The following is a 24,296-nucleotide window of genomic DNA, read 5'->3' as shown; positions in this document are numbered from 1 at the left end:
TACTTGGAATTCACTGAACTTCTTAGATTTGTGAGTTTATAGTTTTCATAAAATTTGGAATATTTTGGCTGTTAGTACTTTAAATACGTTTTTCTGTCCCACCTCCTCCCCTCCGCTGGGACTCCAATTACATGTATATCGGGCCGCCTGAAGTTATCCCACTGGTGTTCTGTTTATGTTTGTTAAATTCTCTTTTCTCTGTGTTTTATTTTTGCATAGTGTGGTAGCAGAATAGTAGCCCCCAAAAGACACTCCCTTCCCAGCCCCTGGGACCTGTGAATAGGTTAGGTTACACAGCAAAGGAGAATTAAGGTTGCTAATCAGCTGGTTTTAAAACAGGAAGATGATCCTAGACTGTCCAAGTGGGACCAATGTAATCACAAGGGTCCTTAAAAGTGGACAAGGAGGCAGAAGAGAGTCAGAGAAAGATGTAACTGCAGAAGGAGAGAGTGATACAAAGGTGAGAAGGATTTGATCTGTCATTTTTGGTCTTGAAGATAGAGAAAGGGATCCAGGAGCCGAGGAATGCAGGCGGCCTCTAGAAGCTGGACAATTCGAGAAAATGCACTGTCTCCTAGAGCCTCCAGAAAGGAACGCAGCCCTGCGGACCCCTGAGTTACACCCAGTGAAACCTGTGTCAGACTTCTGACCTGCAGAATCATACATCTGTGTTATTTAAGTCACGAAGTTTGTAGTAATGTGTCACAGTGTCAACAGAAACTAACACAGATAGTTTCGATTGCTATGTCTTCAAGTTTGCTAATCTTTTCATCTTTCAATCTAATCTGCCATTAATGCCATCCTGTGTATTTTTTTATCTCATACATTGTAGGTTTGATCTCTAGAAGTTTAATTTAGATCTTTTCTTAAAAAAAATCTTTCATGTATCTACTTAACTTTTTGACCATACTGAATACAGTGATAAAAACTGTTTTAATGTCTTTGCTAATTCTAAAATTTGTGTCATTTCTGGGTTGGTTTCAATTGACTGCTTATTCTCCTCATTATGGGTCATCTTTTTCTACTTCTTTGCATTCCTAATATTCCTGATTAGGTGCCAGACATTGTGATTTTAAAACGGTTGGATGCTGGATATTTCTGTATCCCTATAAATATTCTTGAGTGTTTTTCTGGGATGAAGTTAGGTTCTTGGAAAGACTTTGATCCTTACAGATTTTGCTTCTAAGATTTACTAGGTGGATCCAGAGTGCTCAGTGTAGAGCTAATTATCCCCCACTACTGAGGGAAAACACGTCTGTGTATGCTATGCTACGTCTCACCAGCCACGAGGATTTCCAGTCTGGCAGCTGGAAACAGACTCCATTCCCTGCCCTGTGCCAGGGTGTTGCCTCTAATACTTTCTAGTGGTTCTTCCTGCAACCCTGGGTAGTTTCCTCACATGCACATGGTGATGAGTGCTCAGCTGTATTCTCAAGGGAGTTTTCTCTGTGCACAGCTCTTTCCTGTTTAGTACGCTGCCCTGCAAACTCTAGATGCTTTGGTCTCCTTGGACTCTCAGCTCTGACTCTTTAACTCATGGGTGCAACGGGCTCCACCTGGGTTTCCCCTTCCTGCATCACAGCCTGGAAACTTTCTCAAGGCAGTCAACTAGGGCATGTGCACAGGTTACCTCGTTTGTTTCCCAACTCTCGGGGGGTCACAGTCCTTCACTGTCTAACGTCCAGTATCTTGAAAGCATTGTTTCATATATTTTGTCCTTTTTTTCCCCTTTGTTTTTTTTTCAGGTGGGAGGGTAAACAGGCCCCTGTACTTCATCTGGTCCAGAAGTGGAAGGCCTGCTACCACGTCTCAGGGCCTCATATACGTCAAACTCTGTGCAAGGGACTTACCACGCACAGTCACGGGCAGTCCTCGTCAGCACCCTAGGAAGGAGTGTCACTGACCCCATTTTACAGAGGAAGAAACTGAAGTTCATAAAAGTTAAACATGTAGCTCATGAACAAGCAAGCGGAGGGGGCCAGGATGGAAACCCAGGTGTGTTCACTCATAAACTCATTCTCTTTTCTCAATACGAAATCTCCTGTTTGGCAACGGAGCGGGTGCAAGGAAGATGAAATGCGTGATTTCACAAACTTTGGGATTTTCCACGACACTCAACTGTCTATGCCTACCCCTTTCTCTATTCCTCCGAAAACATTGGTATTAACTTTAAAGAAAACAAATTATACCAACAAATATTTCAGAAAGAAATTTATAATGAAAGACAAGGGTCTGTTATCACTGTTCCTGGTTTGTCCCTTTTCTTTTTTCACCCATCTGTGTGCACGGTGTTTCCACCACGTCCCGTGGCATCTGAGGCCGTCTTGGCAGCGCTTAAAGCCCAACCTCTAAGGGTCAACCCTCGGCCCCACCACTGGAACTTCCCCTGGTGTCAGAGTCAGGCACCTATAAGGTGAAGAAAATGAAGTACCTACCTTCTTGGGAGAAAGAAATGGGACAGTCCCTTAGCTTAGCACCTGGGAGCTCGCACGCCCTCTCTAAATGCTCACTTTGATTAGCATATTCAATTAAACACAACACAGAGCAGGCCTTCTCAGCCTCAGCACTGCTGATACCTTGGGGCAGATAATCACGAGGTGTGGGGGACTGTCCTGTGCATAGTAGGACACTCAGCAGCATCCCTGGCCTCTACCCGCTACATGCCAGTAGCAGCCTCTCCCTCCCTTCCAAATTGTGACAACCAAAAATGCACCTCACATTGTCAAATGTCCCTTGAGGGCAAAACTGCCCTGGGTTGAGAACCACCAATGTAGAGCAACTAGATCTACGCTGCTTATGAGTCTAAATGACTTTTACGATTCCATAGTCATGTGACATCCACAGGCACAACATGGCAGGTCCAAAAATTATCAGTACCTCCTCTATCCAACTAGCCCCTTCCTGGGTTCTCAAGTCAGTGGTCACTCAAGTGGAAACCAGACACATCCTTGCCCCACTCTCCCTCCCAGCTCATGTCCATTCCTGTCAGCAAATTTCATGGGCTCCTCCTTCAAAATCGATTCAAGATCCAGCCACTCTTCACTGCTCCACCCAGCCGGGCCACCGTCTTTCCTCATCTGGAGGACTGGCGTGGTCTCCAGGCTCCGTCCCTCGGCCCCGACGGTCTGTTCTCAACAGCACAGCCACGGTGACCCGGATAATACCTGAACCAGGCCTCGCCCCTCTGCCCCAGGAGCCCCAGCAGGCCCAGCCCAGCAAAGCAGGGGCAGGGAGCCTAGGGCCCCTCGTCCCGCTCCTGCCCTGCTCCTGCGGCGCCATCCCCTGCCCCCTCGCCTCTGCGTGCCCCTGCTTCATGCTCTTCGCTCCTCCTGGAAAGTGTTCTTCCCAGTGCTGGCAGGGCTTACTCCCTCACCTCCGGCAGGCCTTTCCGCAAATGCCACCTTCTCGGGGAATCTTTCCCGACCACCCTATTTAAACCCCACCACGCATCACCTGCCAGGCTCCTTCCCAGCCTTAATTCTTCCATAGCACTGACGGCAACCACACATGCCACATGTAGTACGTGTTTCCATGACACGCTTACTTATATTCCATTGCTGACCCAGCCCACTCTGTCTGTTTCACAGGCAGCCAGCACGGCAAGCAGAGGCTGGCACGGAGAGGGCACGCCCCGCGCCTGTGACGAAGGGAAGGAAACAGCAGCAGAGCCAGGCGCCTGGCACGTACACAGCACTCACTAGAAGGCAGGTGTGATGTTAACAAGTGTGTGAGTGTGAGAAGTCTGAACACTGGCAGGATCCTGAGGGAAATGGTATCATTATTCTCATTTTAAAGGGAAGGAAACTAAGGCCTATAAATGTTTGGAAACACGTCCCCGGCTGTAACTATGAACTAGGTACCGGTGAACTGGGACCCCGGGCAGCCTGGCTCCCATCGCAACCCCACTGTGCTCACGACTTCAGCCTCTGGCTGCTCAAGGGCACCAGCCGCAGGTGTCAGCTCTTCTTGTCCCGGCCAGGCTTTCTCCCCTCTGAGCTCCTGAACTTAAGAACTCCTCCTGAGTCCTTCTTTCCACCCAAGCAAGGGGCTTTAGGGGAAAGGGGTGGCTCCAAATGCAGCAGATCCTGGCAGGGCTTCCAGGACAAGAACTGGCTTTCAGTGTTTCCATGTGAAAATTTTCATTATAAAAAGAAAAGAAAAAGAGTAAATGATATACATGGAAGCATTTTGCAAGCCACTGTAACCCATGGGGCTCGCTCCATAATGTTCAGGTGGAAAAGCTGTCACTCTGATTAATTAATCAAACTATATATCTGACTTTGCACTTCTCTACCAGGGCTTATGAAAAATATTTTTAAAAATAACATTCACTTCCTGCTGACAAGGGGCAAAAAAAAAAAAAAAACAGAAAAAAGAAAAAGAAAAAAAAACAGTCACCATTTAAAAGTGGCAGCAGCAATGTACGTCACAGGGCCCAATGTCAGTCTACGACTGCCCAGGAAAGCAAGACCCCTGCGGAAGGCCCAGCAGCTGATCCCCAGGAGTGAAGACCAAGTGTCAGACAAGAGCGGTCTAGAGCAGTGTGGTCCAGTGCAGATACAATGTGAGCTACATGTGCAGTTTTAAGTGTTTTAGTAGCTACAATAAAAAAGAAAAAGAGGAGAAAGGGGCCGGATGCATTGGCTCACGCCTATAATCCTAGCACTCTAGTGAGCCTGAGGTAGGAGGATCCCTTGAGGCTAGGAGTTCAAGACATGCCTGAGCAAAAGTCCATCTCTACAAAAATTAAAAAAATTATCCAGGCATGGTGGTGCACATCTATAGTCTCAGCTACTGGGGAGGCTGAGGCAGGAGGATTGCTTGAGCCCAGGAGTTTGAGGTTGCTGTGAGCTAGGCTGACGCCAACGCACTCTAGCCCGGGTGATAGAGCAACACTGTCTCAAAAAAAAAAAAAAAAGTAAAAAGGAACAGATTTATTTTTAATGATATATTTTATTTATTCCACTATATCCAAAATAGTATTATTAATTTCAACATGTAGCCAATTAAAAATTGCGATTTTTTACATACATTTGCACCAAGTCTTCAAAATATGGTGTGTATTTCACACTAGTAGCACATCTCAACTTGGACTTGCCACGTTGCATGTCCTCAGTGGCCAGAGTAAGGGATGGTAAAAACTAGAGCTGGTGGTGGTGGTATGTGTCGTCTCTGGGGGCTGCACCAGGAGACGGTGTGTGCTGGGGGGCTACCTAGCACCCTCAGACATCCTGAGACCTGCCTGTGCCTGTGCTGCCAGCCCCGGGCAACGAGCCAGCGGGAGGTCCCTGCACAGCTGCCCACCCCCGCCCCCACCTGCCAGGCAGCACCCGCCCTGCTTCTTCCCCCTCCATCCACTTCTCTTTACCCCACTCTCCACCCTCCCTTCCAGAGGTAATCGCCCTCCCCAGTCTCCTGGCCTGGCTCCCACAGCCTGCTGGTCACCCCGGCTGCCCACTTACCCCTAGACAGATGCCGGCTCCTCTTCAGGTGCCTGGCAGGCCAGAAGGGCATGGTGCAGGGCAGTGGGGCTGCGGTGGAGGAGAGGCCCCGATGGCCGCCAGGTGCACAGGCACTCTGGGGCGCTTGCCTGTGGTGGGGCTGGCACAGGCTGCCCACGCGCTCTGCCCGTGGGCGCTGCACTGGGGCCTTTTGTCTCTCCTGGGGAACTTCTGCATTTCTCAGGGAAGTAAGGTTGGGACTGTCCGGGGTGGGGCTGGGACCCCTGTGGGCCTGCCCAGGTCTGCCTGGTGGTCCTGCAGTGCAGGTGCCTGCCACACACTCCCTCCCTGACTCTCCACCCCAGAGCGTGGTGAGTGCCAGGGCTGGGCCTGGCTGCCCTGGCGGGTCCACCTGTTTCTCCAGCACTCGGGAACCCTGGCTCCACCGGCTTTGCGCATCAGGGGCCTCCTCTCGGGGTGGAGGTGGCAGAGCCCACCTCACCAGGTTGCATCATGAACACCTGGAGAAGGAGAAGCCTGATAAATATGTGTTTAGTTGCCATGTGGTCTTGAGTTAGTTACTTAATCCTGTTTCCATTTCTTCAATAGCAAAATAAGGCCACTAACCGGACCCACCTCCTGGGGTTCGGGGAAGACTGAATGGGACAAAGAAGCCAGGTGCCGGGCAGGACGGCACCTGCACGTGGTGTCTGGTACGTGCCCTTATACCTCCGATGTAGGGACTGTGGGTCTGTGTCACAGGCAGGAGAGCTGATGCTCCAGGAGCTCCTGGTGGCCCAGGGTCACCTGCCGGGAAGTGGCACAGCCAGGATTTGAACTCAGCTGCTGCGGATTCTTTCCGTGAAATCAGCTGCCAGCCTCATGGCGCCCGCCTCGCGCCGGGACGGGACAGAGCGGGTGGGAAGCAGCTGCCCTGCCCAGCCTGGCCTCCTTCCCCCAGCATCGCCCGCTCCTCCCGGGACGCGGCGTCAGGAGCTGGCACCACAGGGCAGCCAGAAGGGCTGGGGGCGACAGGCTCCCAGTGTGGTCAGCGAGTGCGGAGCATGGGGCTTGCTTTTGTGTCGATGCCACCCGTTCGTTTGCCGTCTCCTCCACCGTCCATCCACCCATCCATCCACCCCTTCAACAAAGAAAACGGCCCTGCAGGAGGCCGACTGGTCTTGAAATGAACCCAACCCCGACGCGACCCTGGGCCTCCAGTGCCTCTGACCTGCCTCTGCGCCCACTGGCCGCGAGCTGCCGCCAGCCTCCCTGCGCCCACGCTCCCCTGGGTGCAGCCTCTTCCGCCACAGCTCTGGCCGCTCTGGGTGCCCTGGTGTTGTTCCCCAGCTCTGCGTGGCCCCAGCTCGTCTATTAGAGGCACCTGCCCTGGGTGAGAACTGTCGCCAAGGAGCCCCCCTCCGGCCTGCCTGGTCTCATGTCTTTCTCTGTAGAACTGATCCCGCTGGAAAAGCAGCCTATGTACGTGGACGCGTGTTCACGGAGTGTCTCTGCTACAGGAACGCATGCCTCGTGCCCATAGACCTGTTCTCCCTGCTGTCCCCAGGGACTAGTCCAGTGCCTGGAAAGAGGAGCAGCTCAGTGAATGGCAGTGGTCACTGTGGACACATGCTGGGCTCTGTGGAAGTGACAGGTGAACCTTCTTAATTAATTCTCCTACTTTGATTGAGTGCTGGGCACTGTTCCAAGAGCTTTGTATATTTTAGCTCAGCGTCCTCACAACAGCCCTCTGTGGCGGTACAGTTGTGACACCCATTTTACACACGAGAGAAGAGAGGCTACAGTGGGTAGAATAATTTGTCCACGGTCACATGACTAGTAAGATGGAGCCTGCCCAGCTGGCCCTGGTCAGCCAGGGAGACATTACTTGCCAACGGGTCTCCCGAAGCACTCAGCACTCACGGCCCACGCTGGAGGGCTGGGGATCTGACCCCCAGGCAGAGTCTGGCTGCAGAGTTTGAGCTCCTGGCCCCACGCCACGGTGGGCAGCCTGGAAGGCAGCCGGGTGAGCTGCCTCCTGGCATGCACAGCCGTGCGTGATCACTCCTCTCCAACGCGGACGGGGCCTGGCAACTTGCTGTTAATGAACAGAACGTGGCAAGGACGGCAGGATGTCACTTCTGAGATGAGGTTACAAAGACACTGTGGCTTCCATCTTACACTCTCTCTCGTTCTCTCAATTCCTGGCTCTGATGGAGGCGGGCTGCCACGCTGTGACCTGCTCTGGGGGGCTCACATGGTAAGAAATGAGAGAAGCTTCCCGCCAGCAGCTGCCCAGGGACCGAGGCACCGCGTTCAACAGCCCCCAGGGAACGGCCCCTTACCAACAGCCGTGCGACTGAGCTTGAACTGATCTTCCGTCAGTCGAGCCTTCGGATGGCACCACAGCTGCAGCCAACACCGGCACCAGCCCGGCAGAGACCCTGAGCCAGAGGGTCCAGCTGAGCCACAGAACTGTGAGATGACAAATGTGGGTGTTTCAAGCCACTAAGTTCTGGGGTAATTTGTTACACAGCAAGAGTTGATGAATACAATCCCCATCTTGTCAAAATACAGTCTGAAGCACAACCTCCCCTGCGGTCTGCTGCCTCAGTAGTCCTGGCCAGTGGGGTCTGGCAGTGAACATCCTCTCATCTCTCCCAGTAGTAATGATGAGGAGGGTGACAATGGCATTAAATAACGGCTCTGTGCCAGGTAATTACATACACCACGGCATTTTATCTTCTCCATAACTATTGAGATAGGCGTTACAATTCTCATTAGGCAGGGAAAGAAACTGGGCTCAGAGAGATGGACCACCTCGCCCACAGTCACACAGCTAAGACTGGAAAGGCCAGAATTCCCAGGCCAGAGCTGCTGCCTCCAGGGCCTCCTGTTCTGGCCACTCTCGCAGCCTTAGCTGCTGGGACCTGAGCTCCTTCTCCATGGTGTCACCTGCCGCCTGCCCCCGCCTGCTGAACTCTCACCTGGTGCTGGCCAGAATCTTTGCAAGAAGACAGCCAGCAACGCCAGACAAGGAAATCTGTCTCGCAGTGTTATGGGTTGCCACTGTATGGATTCTCCCTCCCAGCTCACTGCAACGACGGGGAGGGCGGGCTCCCACCTGCATCCTGCCCTGAGGGGTTCACAGCTCTGGTGGGGGTGCTGTGCAGTGCACCTCTGGGGATTGAGGGGTCGGATCAAGGTGGCTCACCTACCACTGGACCGTGAGCCACTTACACTCAGCTTTCCCCAGATCCTAGCTCAGAGCGAGCCGCCTGCACCTGACTATCTGGGGCTGCATGCGGGGGGCAGGGCGGAGACCTCCATGTCAGCCGACCTCCTGAGGTGCTGACCACCTTTCACCCACCCTTGGGGGGTGATCGTGGGGCCTGGATAATAAGCTGCCTCCACATACAGGGCTGGGGCCTCCCACGTGACGTGCTTGCTCAGCTGCAAAAGTGAGGCCGCTTCTGCAGGGCGGTGGGTGCTGGCCTTGTCTCCCTGCGCAGCCTCAGGGCTCCCCAGGCCACAGGCTGTCTCCTAAGGATGGCTCGACAGTAGGTGGGGTTCCGTGGGGGCAACTGGGCTTCCCGCTTCCTGCCTTCCTTCTCGGCAGCCCTCAGCCAGGGATGGGAGGAGGCTGACAGCTCATCCCCGGGTTTCCAGAAAGCCTTTGTACTGCCATACATGCAGAGAGAAAAGGAAGGCAGAGGGGAGGGAGGAGATGCTGCAGCAGGGGCGAGGCTGGGACTGTGGGCCAACCTGTGTCAGGTGTCAGGCCACTGTGGCCTGTGTGTGCTGCAACAGGAGTCTGAATGGTGGGGGGGAGCCCCTCCAGAAAAACAGAGCCGAAGGAAGAGGCAAAGAAGTGCCCGGGGCACGGACGAAGCAGGGAACCCAGGTCCTGCTCAGCCACTGTCTCACTCGCAGGTGCAGGTCCTGCCACTCACAGCAACCACAGGCCTGGGGACAGGGGAGGAGGGTGCACAGTAGGTGCCCCTCCCCACTCTGCTCCATCCCCCAGGGCAGCGCTGGGCCCTGAGCCCTGTCCTGTCTGTCACTGGGCGCAAGGCGAGGCACTGGCCCTCCCACGGGCAGACTACAGCAGGGGAGGTGTCGGGCTGAGCGGAGCAGAAACTTCATGGTTCACTGGGGCCCTGCTTCCCTCTGTCCCTTAGCGTGTGGTACAGGCACTCCAAAGACAGAGAGGACAGCCCCCGGGCAGGTCCGCTACTTTCATAAAGCTTCCACAGGCAGCATCCATTCTGACCTGCAATCAGGAGCCCTTGTGCTTTGTTTTCTGAGGAGGAGGACGGGGTGCTGCCATGCAAGGAGCAAGTGGCCCAGTGGGACAGGGACCCGCAGAGCCCGGCCACACCACCCTTGCCCCGGGAGCAACCACACCCAACGTAGCTGTGCTGGGACACAAGGAGACCCTGTCAGCCCTCGAGGCAAACAGCGAAGGCCCCTGAACAGAAGTGTGTCTGACGCCAGGGCCTCCAGATGTCCCCGCTGAGGCCTGACCGGCCCTCCTCCCCCAGGGCCAGGAGGCCGTGCTAGGCTCGTCTGTGCAGGAAACCATCCCTGCACCCCGCACCAGTCCCCGCGCAGAGACTGAGAGCTCGCAGGGGCCCTCTGCCCTGTGCCTTGGGGAGTCCTCACACCCTGCTCTGGACACTCGGTGCCAGTCCTGACGAGCTGGGGCCACAGGCGAAAGCCCGTTGGCCTAAGACGGGCAGCGGCCACAGACGCCCACGCAGCAACCACGGAGCCCAGGGAAGTGCCAGACGCGGCAGCACGTCCGAAGCAGGGGAGCGGCTCAGTGACCTGGGTCACAAACCTGATGGAATCATATGTCACCACTAAAGGAAATGTGCACTCACCACACATGAAAGAAGGTTTTAAAAGAAACGGAAGGATTCTGTTTTACAGGCTGCCCTAGGACTAGACACGCTGCCACGGAGACACGAGGAGAAGGTCCTGGCGGGTATCTGAGAAAGGCTCCCTCGTTCCTGAGGGCTCCGCCAAGAGACCCGTCTTGCGGAGGGGCACGTCCCGCCTGTTGGGGGCCTGGTGGCCCTCCTGTGACCTCCCGGCCAGTGAGCAGGGCCAGCAGGCTGAGGAGGGAAGGAGGCAGAGGGGGAGCCCGACCGCTAAGGCAGCGCTGCCCACCTCTGGGTCTGTGAGAGTAACATGTCTCCCTGCTTCAAGCCGGTCGGGCGGGCTCTTCTGCTTTCTGCAGCGGAAAGCGGCCGGCACAGAGGCCACGAGAGCCACAGGGTGCTGCAGCAGCACCTCCACAAGCTGCGGGGCACGGGGTGGGCGGCCCTGAAAGGCACTTGACAAAACTGAACATCCATTTTGACAAAGAAAATATTCTACATTAAATGGGAATAGAGGGATCCCTCCTCCACACAGATATCCCCAAAGCCAACACTGTGTTTCGTGGAGAGACACTGGCGGCTGCCCATCGGGGCCAGGGACAGCACAGGCGTGCCTGCGACTGCCCCTAGAAGTAAATGCACTTGGACAAGGGAAAGGACGTACAGCTATAAGCTGGAGAGGAGGATGTGGTGTCATTATTCTTGCTGTAACTGTTTTTCAGATTACCTGTTTATATATGTGGAAATCCTGTCAATGAACTGAAAAACCATCGTAAGCAACAAAAGAATTCAGTAAGTTAGTGGGATACAGAATTAACATGCATAAATTACAATCCATTTGTGAATTAGAAGGAACAGAAATGCATACCATGTGCATAAGTAGGAAAATGCAGCATATTAGAGATGCCAATTCCCCCCGTTAAGTCTATAAATTTAACAGTGCTAATAGCCTTTCTTTTAAAACTTGACAAATTGATTCTCAAAGTCCATAAGCAAAAACAAGTACGCTTTTGAAAAAAAATTATGAAGCCTGATCAGACCTACCAATTATTAAAACAGAGTGCAGAGCTACAATAATTAAAACAGCATGGCACTGAGGACACAGCCAGAGAAGGACTCAAACACATGGGGGAGTCTGCAATGTAATTAAGGATTTATTTCAAATGTGTGAGTACAAGATGGATTATCGAATACATGAGATACGGACAAGACACCCACCCAGAGGAAAACCAAGTTGGATCCTGATGCCACACTTTACAGCACAATAAAAATTCATGATGGACCAAAGATTTAAAGATGAAAAACGAAACTGTAAAAAGTACCAGGCTCAACCACAGGAGAAGTTTTGTATAAGATTTTGGAGAGCACCTTTCTAAGCATGACTCAAACCCAGAGGCCACAAGAGAAAGTGTAACTACATAAAAGTTAAAAATATTTGCATGGCAGAGAAAAGAAAGGGAAAAGACAAATGACGACCCAGAGGTGATGGATATTTACACATAAAATGTGATGCTTTGCAGGTATTAAAAAAACCAGGGATGCACTTTATGGCAGGATTTGGAAGGTTCTCCACTAGATACTGTTAAGTGATACGCTATCGTTTTTGCAAAGGAAGGGAGGGAGGGAGAATGGAAGACACGCTTGTTTGTTTGAATATGTGTGAAATCTCTGAAGGAGAAAGGAAATGCTGGGAGCAGAGCTCCTCTGGCTAGAGGGCCGTGATGCAGGGAGACTGGCTTTGTGCCTTCTGATATCTGCACTATGTTGTTGCCTATTTTAAAATCTAAATCAAAGTGGGATCTAATATAAAATGGCAGGTGAAATAAACCGCACACACGTGTCCCTGGCGGCGGGGGCAGTGCGGGGTTTCCTAGTCCCAAGGGGTGGTGGCTCGAAGCCGGAGGTGCCCGCCTGACAGGGAGACGGCGAGGAAGGCGGGCAGCCCCTTACCCTGTTGGCAGAAGGAGATTTTGACACACCCTCTTCGGGGAATAATTTGATAATATCTGTCAAAACTTGATATGACCCAGCAATCCATTCCTAGGGATTTACTTTTCAGATAAACTTGCACATTTGCATAAGGAGGTACTGGGAACAGCTTACCTGTCCACCAGGTTACATAATGTAGTGATTAAATAAATCATGTATATCCCAAAGGCAGAAGGTGGTGAAACTGTGCAGTGGTATGGGATGAGCCACTATTACGTAGGAAAAGTGTAAAAGAGTGACCTGTACACAGAGGTGCACTGTGCAAATGCTTCTGGAAGGACAGCCGGGCACTGGGACCTGGGCAGGCGTCCCAGGAGGGCAGGGGCCCAGGAGTGGCAGGAGAGACTGCTTCTCCCTAGGGGTACTCGTGTGTGTGTGTGTGTGTGTGTGTGTGTGTGTGTGTACACGCATGTGAGGGGCAGGGCACAATGACTTTCGTGAGCAAAGATTGCGTTTATTTTCATTATTAAGAGAGGCAGTAGCTCCTGTGTTTGGTGCTGGAAGAGTTAGGCCTGCCCTGGGCTTTGAGTACTTTTAATTTAAGAAAATGGCCCAAATGATCTCCAAATGGTTTCAGCTCCAAGTTCCCCTTTTGCAAGCCCATCCTCATTAGCAGTTTCATTTCCTAAAACCAGTGTCTCCCTGGGAATCTTCCTTTGTTGTTCTGGGGATGTTGGGGCTTTTACAGGATCTGCGTGTGACCCTGCCCCGGGCAGCACCCCGTGGGAGAGCTGGGACTGCGATTTTCCTCCCAAGGACAATTGCAGAAGTGAAGGCACCTGGGGCCGGCCGGGGAATGCCTCTGAAATGCCAGTCAGGGCTGTCCCTTCCCCAGAGGGAATCCCACCTCCTGGCCATCCCCTGTCTTCAGGATACATCCCAGTTTGTTGCTGCCCTCTGGGGCTCCCCCACGATGACATCTTCCCAGCCCAGCCAGCTACTGCCCCACTTGCCCGACACTCCGGCCTCTCTGCCTGCCTTCCCACTCCCAGGATACACCACACACTTCACGCCTCAGCCTCCGCACGGGCTGCTGCCTTTCCCGCCTGCCCAGCTGGCAAACTCCTACTCACTTGTCAAGACCCAGCTCAAATATCCCCACATCTCCCTCACCCTCCCCAATTGCTTCCCCATCGCCCACTCCCAGTTTTCCTTCTCCCATTCTCCCTTCCACAAACACTTATTCAAGGTTTACCACATGCCAGACACTATGCCACGGCCTGGGGACACAACAGTGACATAGCCAAGAGCTTGCCTCTCAGAGAACGCAGCCTGGTGGAGCAGACGGGCAGTAAGCCGGGGGAGCAGGGGTGGGACCACCCATCCTTTGGGAATGGCGTCCTCACAGCCACTTCCCACCAACAGTTCAGGTCGCTGGGTCTGGGCCTGACCGCCCAGGCCCCTCCTGTCCCGTGACGGCGGGGAAGCCAGGCGCTGGCCGGGCCCCAGCGGTAAGACTGTGTGGCCGAGGCCGGGAAACGCCACGCAATGGGAAGCCAGCACTGACTCGGAGATCATTTGAGGGGAGAAAAAAATCAGTTAAAAATGGCAGCATATTAAGTGGAATATGCTAATTGTCAGAGCAAGGCTGTGCCTGAAACGTTCAAGGGTAAGGGCTGCGGGGAAGAAAGGGTGGGCCTGGTGGTCAGACTGGGAAAGATGTAACTTATGCTGAGTGACCTGGAGGAAATAATGGCCTGACTCATTATTCTAAGGAGCCAAAGGGAACCAGCATGTATGAAGACCCTATTCCGTGCCAGCTGCCAGCACCCACCTGGCCCGTGGCCGTGGAGGGGGGAGGGGTGTTCACGAGGCTACAGGGGACGCAGTCTCAGAGAGTCACGAGGCCCCGCATCTGACACCACATTGCTAACCCCAGCGACTCCGGGAAGCACACGCTGTCATCACATTGTCCTCCCTACCGTCCCTGCTGCCCTGAGACGCGAGACCAGTGGGTAAGTCTCCTGAACCCAGGGAGCGGTAGGTGAGGGGGCCCCATTTGCACCTTCGTGTCTCCCTCAGTCCAGGCCTGCTGGTGCCCGCCCTCCTGAACCTCCCCTTGTGGGCCCCGGGGGGCCCGAGGGGGCCCTGCACCAACACTCATCAGTGACGACTCGGAGCACTGTGGGCTACAGGGGCTGCCATGGGCCCCGGGTGGCCGGCACCTTTCTCTAGTGCCGCTCTCTGTTGAGAATGTTTGTCCCCCACTGACTCGGTGTGCCTTAGCCTGGGTTCGACAGGACCAAAGCCTGAGACAAAGGCTCCTGTGTGGGAAGCCATCCCAGGCCAGGCTGGGATACAGGACGGAGAATGAGGGACAGGGAAGGAGGGAGAGCCCCCCGGGGCACGCTGGACCGACCCTGCCCTATGAAACGTGCGTCAGCACAGCCAGCCCTGGCATGCGAGGGGAGCAGGCACCCACGGGCTCCGGCCACCCGCTGGCCAAGGCAGGTCCTGGGAGATGTAACGCCCCATTCTCTGGAGGGCTGGACCGGGGCAGATCTCAGGTGTAGGGAGGCTGGTTCTTCCCATGAAGGGATACTTCTCGGGGCCTTGCTGCGTGCGAGCGCTGTGCTTGGCACACAGGGTGGGCTGGAGCAGGTGCACAGGCGGAGGGGACAGGCAAAGCCCCCACCCTCCTGGGAGCCAAGGAGGAAGGAGGTGAGCTCAGGCTGTGGCAGGGAGGGGGCGGGGCTGCTGCTTCAGCAGGGGGTGAGGAGAGGGTCAGGGAGGGGACCCTGAGCTGAGAACTAAGGGACAAAGGGGCAGGCTTTCTTGCACAGATGTGGTGGGGCTCAGTGGGCCACAGGGGTGGGGGGGCATGGAGGGTGCCGGGGGCGGGGGTGGGGGGGGGGGTGAGGTAGACTAGAGGTCCTGGCAGGTGTCAGAGAGGGAAGCAGAGGTGTGGCTCCTTGCTGGGGAACTCAGCCCCACCCCGATTCTGCATCATAAAACCTCTGGGAGCCTGGGGATATATGGTAGGGAGGGGGAAGCCTGGTGGGCCATCCCAGCTCCCTCCAGGAAACGCAAGAGTGGGTGGAGGGTGAATTCTCAGGGAGGATTTCTGCCTTCCTCACCACCAGGTGAGTTTGGACCCCCTCCTCAGGTTGGGGCAGAGAGAGGCTTAGGCCAGGAAGGCTGCATGGAGGAGGCAAGCAGGAGATGTAGCCAAAGGCCTGAGAGAACTGCTGGATGGAGAAAAGGGGTGGTGGAGAGCATGAGGCCTGGGGAGGGCAGAGAAGGTGACTTGCTGAAGGCAGGGGGTGCACGCAGGGGCCTGTGCCACTCCACACTCACGTTCTACCTACCGGATACTGCACACAGCTCCCCAGTTCTGCCCACTCTAGCCCCTCTCTAGCCTGACAGACAGACATTTGTTGAGCCACAAAATCTCCACTGGACTCATGAGAAATCCCTTAATTTGATTTGGCCACCATGGATCTGTCACTGATGCTCCTTCCCTCCTTGCAAGGGGCTTGGCGAGGTCAAGCGGCATGGGGCCGGCCACCTCCTGCAGGCCTGCGGGACCTCAGGGCTGGAGCTGATGTCCTTTCCATACTTTTGTTCACCCCAAATTCTTCAGGTTCTTAAAAAAACAACATATAGTCATGCATTGCATAACCACAGGAATGCATTGTGAGAAATGTGTCATTAGCCGATTTCGCTACCGTGCGGACATCATAGAGTGCACTTACGCAAACCCGGGTGGTATAGCCCGCTCCACACCTAGGCCACACAGCATGACCTATTGCTCCTAGGCTACACACCTGTACAGCATCTGTACTGAATTCTGTAGGCAACTGTAACACAATGGGAAGTATTTGTGCGTCTAAACATATCTACACAAAGTAAAGTGGAAATATGGTTTTATAATCTTATGGGATCACTGTCATATATGTGGTACATCATTGACCGTTGTGATGCAGAGCGTAGCTGTACTATTTTTATAAGCTGCTTCCTTCCTGGAGGTCAGGTATAAACAGCCAGGCAAGGTAAGAAATACTCTTGCTAGTGTCAGAATGTTCACTGTTATCCAGCACCACTCCCTAGCACTCCAGGAGGTAGCCATTCCCATGGTAGTCTAGGCGCTTGCCCCCACCGAGGCAGCCATTCTCATTGTAGTCTAAATGAATGGTGCCCTCTGGAGACAACCATTCACACTGTAGCTTATGTGAACGGCTACAGCTACAGTTATAGGACATGAGGGCCTAGAACAGGTTCTTACATCAGGCCTATAGACAGCCTTGAGGAAGGTCTCATCTTTCGCTTTTCTACAGAAGGAACCTGCCCAAGGTCCCCCAGCAAGAGGGCCAGGGCTGAGATTTTAACACCTTGTCTGTTGGACTCTTAGTCCAGTGCCATCCTCCTCAGCAGAGCTTACAAGGCTGGGGAGTAAGCCCCAACTCCTCCAGCCTCTCAGGGCCTCCTGTCCCCACAGTCCCACCTGCAAGATGGGGTTGAACACTGACCCTGGAAAATTTCCTCAAAAATGACCTTATTCCCAAGGGTCATCACCACCTTAGCCATCCTCATTTTGAAGAGTCATAACGTGCAAAGCTGGAAAAGCTGCCCTGTTCTGGGCGACTGCCTGTCCCTCCCGTCCACAGGGCATTACAACAATGCCTTGTTTATCCAGATGTCACTTATCTGGCAACCTCGTCCATCTAGAGTCCAGGAACAAGTGACACAATGAATGGGAAAACAAAACAGGCAAACGGTACGCTGACAGCCAACAGCTGACTCTTGAGGCTGTCTCAGGGCTTGCTTGCTTTTGGTTTACACACATTTCTAACACATATGATTCACTGGCTCCACAATACACAGTGGATAGGAACAGGTAGTTAAAAAAGGATTGGGAGAGCTGACAGAGGCAGCTGTACTGATGGCATCAGGAAATGACGGGTGACAGCAAGAGAAGAAACAGAAAAGAAATGGAAGGGGTTAGACTTCAGAAAGATTTGTGTGCCAGACCCTCTCCCCCAAGGTACCAGCCGTGCGTAGCCTCTTACCTGCCCTCACAGGACAGTCAGTCATACACGCATGTGTGGGTGTGCTGGGGACTCCAGGGTGCCACCCAGTCCCTGAGCTCGGGCGTGCGCAGCCTCAAGTGGGGGCTAACACAGGCGAAAGAACCACAAAACCTCCCACTCCCTTGGTAATTCACTTAGGGACAGGATGCCGCCAGCCACGGAGGCCCTGCTCAGCCAGGCGTGGCAACTACACGGTGAGCTCCTCCAACCTCACAGCAACCCTCAAATTAAGCCTCATGGATCCCATTTCACTGATGTGGAAACCGAGGCACAGGAGTGTCAGGTCCTTGCCTGAAGTCCTGCAGCTGGTGAGTGATACGGATCTGCCTGTCTTGGAGGGGCTGTTCCCGGGGCCATCGCTGCCCCACGTGGTGGTCGGACTCCATCGCCAGGGCTCCAGGGCTGGCACCTTCCTTCACACTGAGAGGAGTTTTGTTCTGCACATGGACTGCTCCCAGAATCCCCACACCACCCCCGGACATTGTCTCCCACCTGGCCCCGCCCCAGGTTCCCACTGCCGGGCAGGGCCCCTCACCAACAGCCACTCTTCCTGCTCAGTAGCAGTAATGGCCCCACCACTGGTCAGAGAGCGGCTGTGTCCTTCGTGACCAGCTGTTACTGGGGACATACTGGGGACCTGTTGAGGACAAATGGCCACACTTTTAAAAACACTCAAAACCCCCCTTCAGTCCTGGCTGGCACAGCTGTCCAACGAGGGCCGCTAGGCCCTGGCTGCCACGCCTTTCCCACCAGGGCGGGGGTCCCGCCAACCACCCCGGATACGCTGGGAGGCCCACTGCAGGCTCTTGTCCTCAGGCACGGGCCGGGACCAGCTAAGCCACCTCCTTTCAGATGAATGTCTGCCTTTCTGAGCAACCCATGGCTAGGTACCCACAGGAGAAGATCAAAATGGGAAATCAACAAGCCCTTTGCACAGAAGGGCACCCCGTAGGGGCCCCACCACACCTGCATCCTGCAGGGCCACGGAACCCGGAGCAGCACCGCCCAGCCCGCAGCTGAGTGAGGAAGGGTCCGAGGGCAAATCGCTTCGGAGTCACTGCCCAGCAACGGCCCATGCACACAGCAGAGGCTCTCAGAGGTCCCACCGCCAGAAAACCCTCAACTCTGTGCTGCTCAGCTCCTCCCGGATACCACGAACCACATGCCAACGGTGACAACTGTTAACATCCCAAGAGCAAGTGCTCCTACGGCAGCAGCGCTGTGGGTGCCGCTGGGTGGGGGAGAAACAGGCAGGACACTGCTGCGTCTAACGCCGAACCCCGTCACCTGCCGACAGAGGGCGATGGAGAAGGCCCGAGGCTTTGACTCTGGATGCCAAAGCCTTTATTCTCCCGGCCCCTGATGACGGCCGTTACTCATTCTTTGCTCCCGTCTGTCCGTCCAACCAAACTGAGCAAGTCCTACGTGGGGCCCGATGCCAGCGCTGAGGGTGGCAGGATGAAGGAGAACCGGGCGTGGCAGAGACAGCTACAAGAAGGGCGCAGTGTCACATCCCGAGAGCCGCACACCATCCTGCACCCGCTCCGCTGGCCAGCCTGGCTCAGGCGTGCCACAGGCCGGCAGGGCCCGAGTCTGTGCTGCGCCCCATGGGGCCTCGCTCGGGAGCACCCAGGGCAGGGAGGGCGCCAACATCCCTCGTCTGCGGGGTGGAGGGGGCGCCCTCTGGCAGAGGCCAAAACGGGAAGCCGGGCACAGCCGAGCTTTGTTCCGGCCTCCGCCTTCGATCGCTGTGCAGACGCTCCATGAATGGCACTGTTGTGGTATTTTAAGAAGATTCTACAAATAGCACTAACTCAGAATGGGCCTCAGAGCTGGGCTCATGAATGCGGAGCTCCAGGGCCCGCCAGCCAGGAGCTCGAGCCAGGACAATGGGGCCTCACAGGGGAGGCAGGGCAGGATGCTGGATGACCCCGGCCTTTTCCGGGGCTCGGCGACCTCATTTCCCCCAGACCCGCCAGGCCCTCCCAGCACAGCCCCCTCCATCAGTGGCTTCCCAGGCGTTTATTGGGACAAGCAGCTCCTCAGCCTCTCTGAATATATAAAGTAGCGGACCTGTGACATCCTTTCTGCACCTGCTACTCCAGATTTCCAGCCATTTCCAGGCTCTGAAGATGTCCTTTGGGTCATGGGGAGGGGACACAAGAAGGAAGGATGTCCTTAGGTTTTTATCAGAAATCGCTTTATTAGGTAGCCAGAGAAACCTCAAAGACCCCTAGTTCTAGCAGTCAAGGACTGTCAACTGGAGAGTACAGCCTGGAGACGTGGAGGACGGCTGAGGGAAGAGAAAAGAACACGGATTGTGGAGTTAGTGAGGGCTGGGTTCAAACATAGCTTCACCAGGGACATCTGGGGGGCCCGGGACCAGTTATTTACCCCTCAGAGCCTGACATCTTCATCTCTTTACAATCAAGGGCATCACACCCCTCGTGGGGACACAGTTGAGAGAGCAGAGGCACGAGAAACGCTCAGCGCATGTGGCCTCTCTTCCTCCCCACGTGAGCGTTCCACGCACAGCAAGGCAGGTATAGCAGGAGCCCCTCCTGACCACGGAACCTACAAGCATCAGGGCTGCGAGTTGTAATGCAAATGAGCAGGCGGAGGGAGCCTGGCGGGCAGTGGAGGGGGCTGGGGCCTGCAGCAAAGCGGAGAGGCTAAGTCTAAGGGTCGTTTTGTCCCACTGGATACTTGGAAAATGTCTGAAGGCAACAGAAGAAAGATCATTTAAGAAAGAGGTGAGCCAGGGCCACGGCCACGGGGCTGACTGTCCCACTCAGTGTCTCGGGTGGCACGGAGGGGTGGTTCCCCCACACCTGCTCAGCTCCCTCCCCCAACCCTCATCCTCACCTGGAATAACTCTTGTAGGTACTGCCCTGCCCCCGCCATTTCAAGGTAGGGAAGGGGGACGCCCTGTGTAAGTGGCCCAGCACGTTCTCTGTGCAGAGCTCACACTCAACTCGTGTGGGCTGAACTAGCATGACGTTAGGCAGCCTTGTCAGAGCCAAGAGCAGAAGGGTCCCCAGACTCAGGGGCTGCAGGTGGAGGCTCAGCTAGGCCACTGACATGCTGTGTGGCCTTAAGCAAGTCATTTCCTCTCTTTGGGCTTTTTAAAAAACTCCCCCAAGGACCGCTCAGTCCACCACCTCCGAGGCTGTGTGTTATTTCATACAGCTAAAAGTAGCCACGGTGCCATCACTAGTGAGAGTGAAGTCTGGGTGGCGGATGCCCTCCTTAGCCCTCCTGGGAGCTCTTCACTGGAAGAGCACTTGTTTGTTCCTCAAATGGGACTGGGGCACGGTAGGGAGCGGCCTGCTGGCGGGCAGCTGACTCTGGGCATGGCCGCTGAGACCTCACTAAGTTAGAAGGTGCTGGTGCCAACAGAGGACCTCAGACGCCCTGGCTTTCCCAGGGAAGAAGACAGTGTTTGGTATCGGTGGACACTCATCATACACAAGCCCTTTTCCCCCATGCCCGCAGGGCATCATGGCAGCCCCGTGAGGCGCTGGTCACCCCGCCAGCATGAGACCCAGGCCCAGAGGGACAACAGGCAAAGTGGCTGAGTCAGGACTTGAGCCCAGGCTGGCCTGACTCCAAGGACATTCATGCTGTCCCCAATTCTGCACCCTCAGCTCCCAAGGAGCTAGTCTAGTGCTCTGTCCAAATGAGCCGTGTGACCTGGGAGGGTGACATAGGCCTCTGGGTCTGAGTCTCCTCATCGGTAAACAGAGGAAGTAGAAATGACCTCATCTCAAAGGTCTCTCCTTGCTCCAAGGTTCAGGGGCCCTCTGCCCCCAGAAGTCGTGTTGCAGACTGGGTGCTGTTTGAACCCTCACCAGTGGCTCTGCAGGGCCCATCAGAATGCAAGTGGGCCAGGAGCCTGCAGCGGGTCCCGGGTGGCCCTGCTAAAGCAGGTATAGACACTCCAGGTACTGGCGAGTAGGGAGGCCTGAGGAGCCCAGGAAATCTGGGGCAGGGACGGTCTAATAACTGGCACCTATCTATTTCAACCTTTTACAAACCTCCTTGTTGTTCAAGTGAGGACCACATGTATACCAGCCATGGCTAGGGATCTGAGCCTTGCCCGGGGTGGGGGCACCTCCCTGGGAAGGTCTGAGGAGGTGGAGCTGGTGGCCAGAGGGCAGGTTCAGAGGACCCCACACATTCCCCACGTGCACCTGGTGCCCTGCACTTGCAGAGACAGTCCAACGTGGCAGTGGCCATTGTGACAGTGCTGACGGTAACTTGCTCAAGTCATAAAAGACTGAACGAGACCCAGGGTGGGGGGTACCTGCTCCTGCAGGCCTGGCGTGTCAGGATGAGCACCGGGTTATCACACATCCCCTGTGCTGCTGCTGCGGGTCCTGGGTGGGGCTGCCTACGAGGGGCTGAAACACAGCACCCCGCTTACTCCTCAGTCTGGGCAACGGCCTGAGCAGGTCGGGGGGAGGCGGGGAGGAGGCTGCTCCGGGCACAGGCTGCACCCACCCCAGGAGGAACTCCAGCGGAGGGCAGGCCCCATGCGTGACTGATTCTCAGAGAGGAACCCGGTCTGCAGAAGCCACAAAGGAGAAGTGTGTGTGTGACCTCTGACGCCTTCCAAACTGGATGTGACTAGAGGCTGTCCCAGTTGTTCTGATTCCAGTTTCGTCGGTTACGGGCGCATGCTGCTTTTCTTATCACACTTCGGTGCTCTCTGTTTCTATTTGTCAAAGTGCCCGCCTGCCTTTGAGTTGTGTAGTCTTAAATGGAAACCCACACAGAAGTGCAGGGAGGAGTGCGGGCTCTGGTGCCAGCCAGCCAGGTGGGAGCTCCAGCTCTGAGTGGCTTTGGGCAGGAAACTCGGCACCTCAATTTCCTCATCTCTAAAACAGGACTAATAACAGAAGCTACTTGAGGGCTACTGTGAGGATTATATGAACTCATATGTATATATACAAATGCTCAGGACAGGGCTTGACACATAGTAAGTGCTTGTGTGTTATAAATGCTTTTATTTCAGCAAAACAACACTGGTCTCATCATTTTTTAGGGTCTTACCCTAAGCTTCAAGCCAAATAATAATTTCCATTTGGGGGCATTTTCTGTGTGCCAGCAACCTGACATACAGAGGCCAATTTAATTCTTCCCTTAACACAACCTGGGGAGGTTGCTGGCATCCAATTTACAGAAGTATCCCTCTTTGGCTCAGAGAATTAAACTGTCCCCAGGGCTGTACAAGCAAGAAGGTGGTAAAGCCAGAATTCAGAACCAGGGCTGCCCAACTCCAAGCTTCAGGAACTTTCCACATCTCACATAGCCCCCTTGAAACCAAGCCCTTAACCCACCTCCAAGTCACCACTTAGCATCTAAGCAAAGGTTAAGTAAGGGGGACAAAGCCCTGCCCAGGGAAGCTCTGAGTACTTGCTCACATATTTTCATATAAATTAGCTTCTCAAAAAGTCCCATCCCTAAAGCACTGTCACAGTTTGACCCGTTTTGCCACTCCCTGAAAAAGCCTCTTTTACAGAGCATTGTCACTATTTGCCCTGACTCTGAGCTTGCTCTGCAGGAAAAGCCTTATCCCCAGGGCATTGGTCAAAAACAGTCAGCAGCATGTCTTTAGCAGCTGCCTAAAGCTATGATACCAACTGGGGCAAACAAGACACGGCCAAAACAAAACGGAAGATCTGGGAAAGGAGATATCCACTGGGGGCTTTGAAAAGCTCTGACATTCAAGGAGATCTAGAAGGTCATGTGCATGTGCAAGGCTGTGCCCGTCTGCAGGAAAGACCTGAGAGGGCTGCAGTCTCATCTCTGGCTGACTTAGGGAAGGCTAAAGCAGAGTCATAAACTACCTAAGCACTGGAGATGTGCCCCAGCACACACACACACACACACACTCTCTCTCTCTCTCTCTCTCTCTCTCTCTCTCTCTCTCAGCAAAGGGTAGAAAACTAATTGGCTTAAGGCATTTAAGGGTATCTCTGATAAATGATTAGCCGACACTATACTAACAAGAAGAGACTTTGGTGGCTGCATACTTCGGGGAAGATTTTATAGATTCTGTTCAGGAATTCAGTAAACAGCTATGACCACCATCCGGGGAGGGAAGGTAAATCTGATTTGCAGAGTTGCCACATTATATTCTCTACAATGTCCAGTTTGCAACAAAAGATTATATAAAATACCCCCCAAAAAGAAAGTTCAGCCCATACACAGAAAAGAAGTAATCAATACAAACTGTCCTTGAGCCAGATATCATACTTATTAAGAGATTTCATATTTATAGCTACTGTAAATATGTTCAAAGAACTAAAGGAAACCATTTCTAAAGAATTAAAGGTAAGTATGACAATGATGTCTCACCAATTAGACAATGTCAATAAACAAATAGAAATTACAAAAAGAACCACATACAAATTCTGGAGTTTAAAAGTACAATAATGGCAATGAATAATCCAGTATAGGGGTTCCAAGAACAGATTTGAGTTAACAGAAGAAAATAATCAATAAACTTGAAGACAGGTTAACTGAGAATGCCCAGTCTGAGGTGCAGAAAAAAAATAATGAAAAATGAACAGAACCTCAGCAACGGATGGGACACCATCAAGCATACCAACATACACATAATGGGTGTCCTAGAAGGACAGGGGAAAGAAAAAGAGGTGGGAAGAATATTTACAAAAATGATGTGAAAACTTCCCAATTTGTTGAAAACCATTATCCAAGAATCTCAACTCCAAATATGATAACCTCAAAACAGATTCACACCTAGACATATCACAGTCAAGCTGTCCAAAGACCAAGAATCTTGAAAGAAGCAAAGGAAATGATTCAGCATATACAAGGGTTCTCAGTGAAATTAACAGTTGACTTCTTGTTGGAAACCATGGAAGCCAGAAAGCAGTAGAATGACATTTCAAAATATTGACAGAAGAAAAAAAAAGACTGTC

At 53.8% G+C, this 24,296-nt stretch overlaps 1 protein-coding gene across 3 annotated transcripts in view; it reads right to left on the bottom strand.

Moving 5' to 3' along the window:
• ARHGAP22 (Rho GTPase activating protein 22) overlaps nt 1-24,296 on the bottom strand; it is a 67,377-nt gene that overhangs the window by 31,514 nt on the left and 11,567 nt on the right. Inside the window, exon 1 of one of the 3 annotated variants that reach the window (XM_045568233.1) lies at nt 5,463-5,642. The exons of the other annotated variants lie outside the window; for them this stretch is intronic. Coding sequence (XP_045424189.1) covers nt 5,463-5,514 — 52 coding nt within the window. The 5' untranslated portion in view covers nt 5,515-5,642. Of the gene's footprint in view, nt 1-5,462; nt 5,643-24,296 lie in introns of those variants that run through there. 3 annotated transcript variants of the gene reach the window in all.

The sequence above is a fragment of the Lemur catta genome, chromosome 14, assembly GCF_020740605.2.
Source record: "Lemur catta isolate mLemCat1 chromosome 14, mLemCat1.pri, whole genome shotgun sequence".
NCBI classification, from domain to species: domain Eukaryota; kingdom Metazoa; phylum Chordata; class Mammalia; order Primates; family Lemuridae; genus Lemur; species Lemur catta.
Note: the sequence above shows the minus strand (reverse complement) of the source record. Positions and strands in the feature narration are given on the sequence as shown.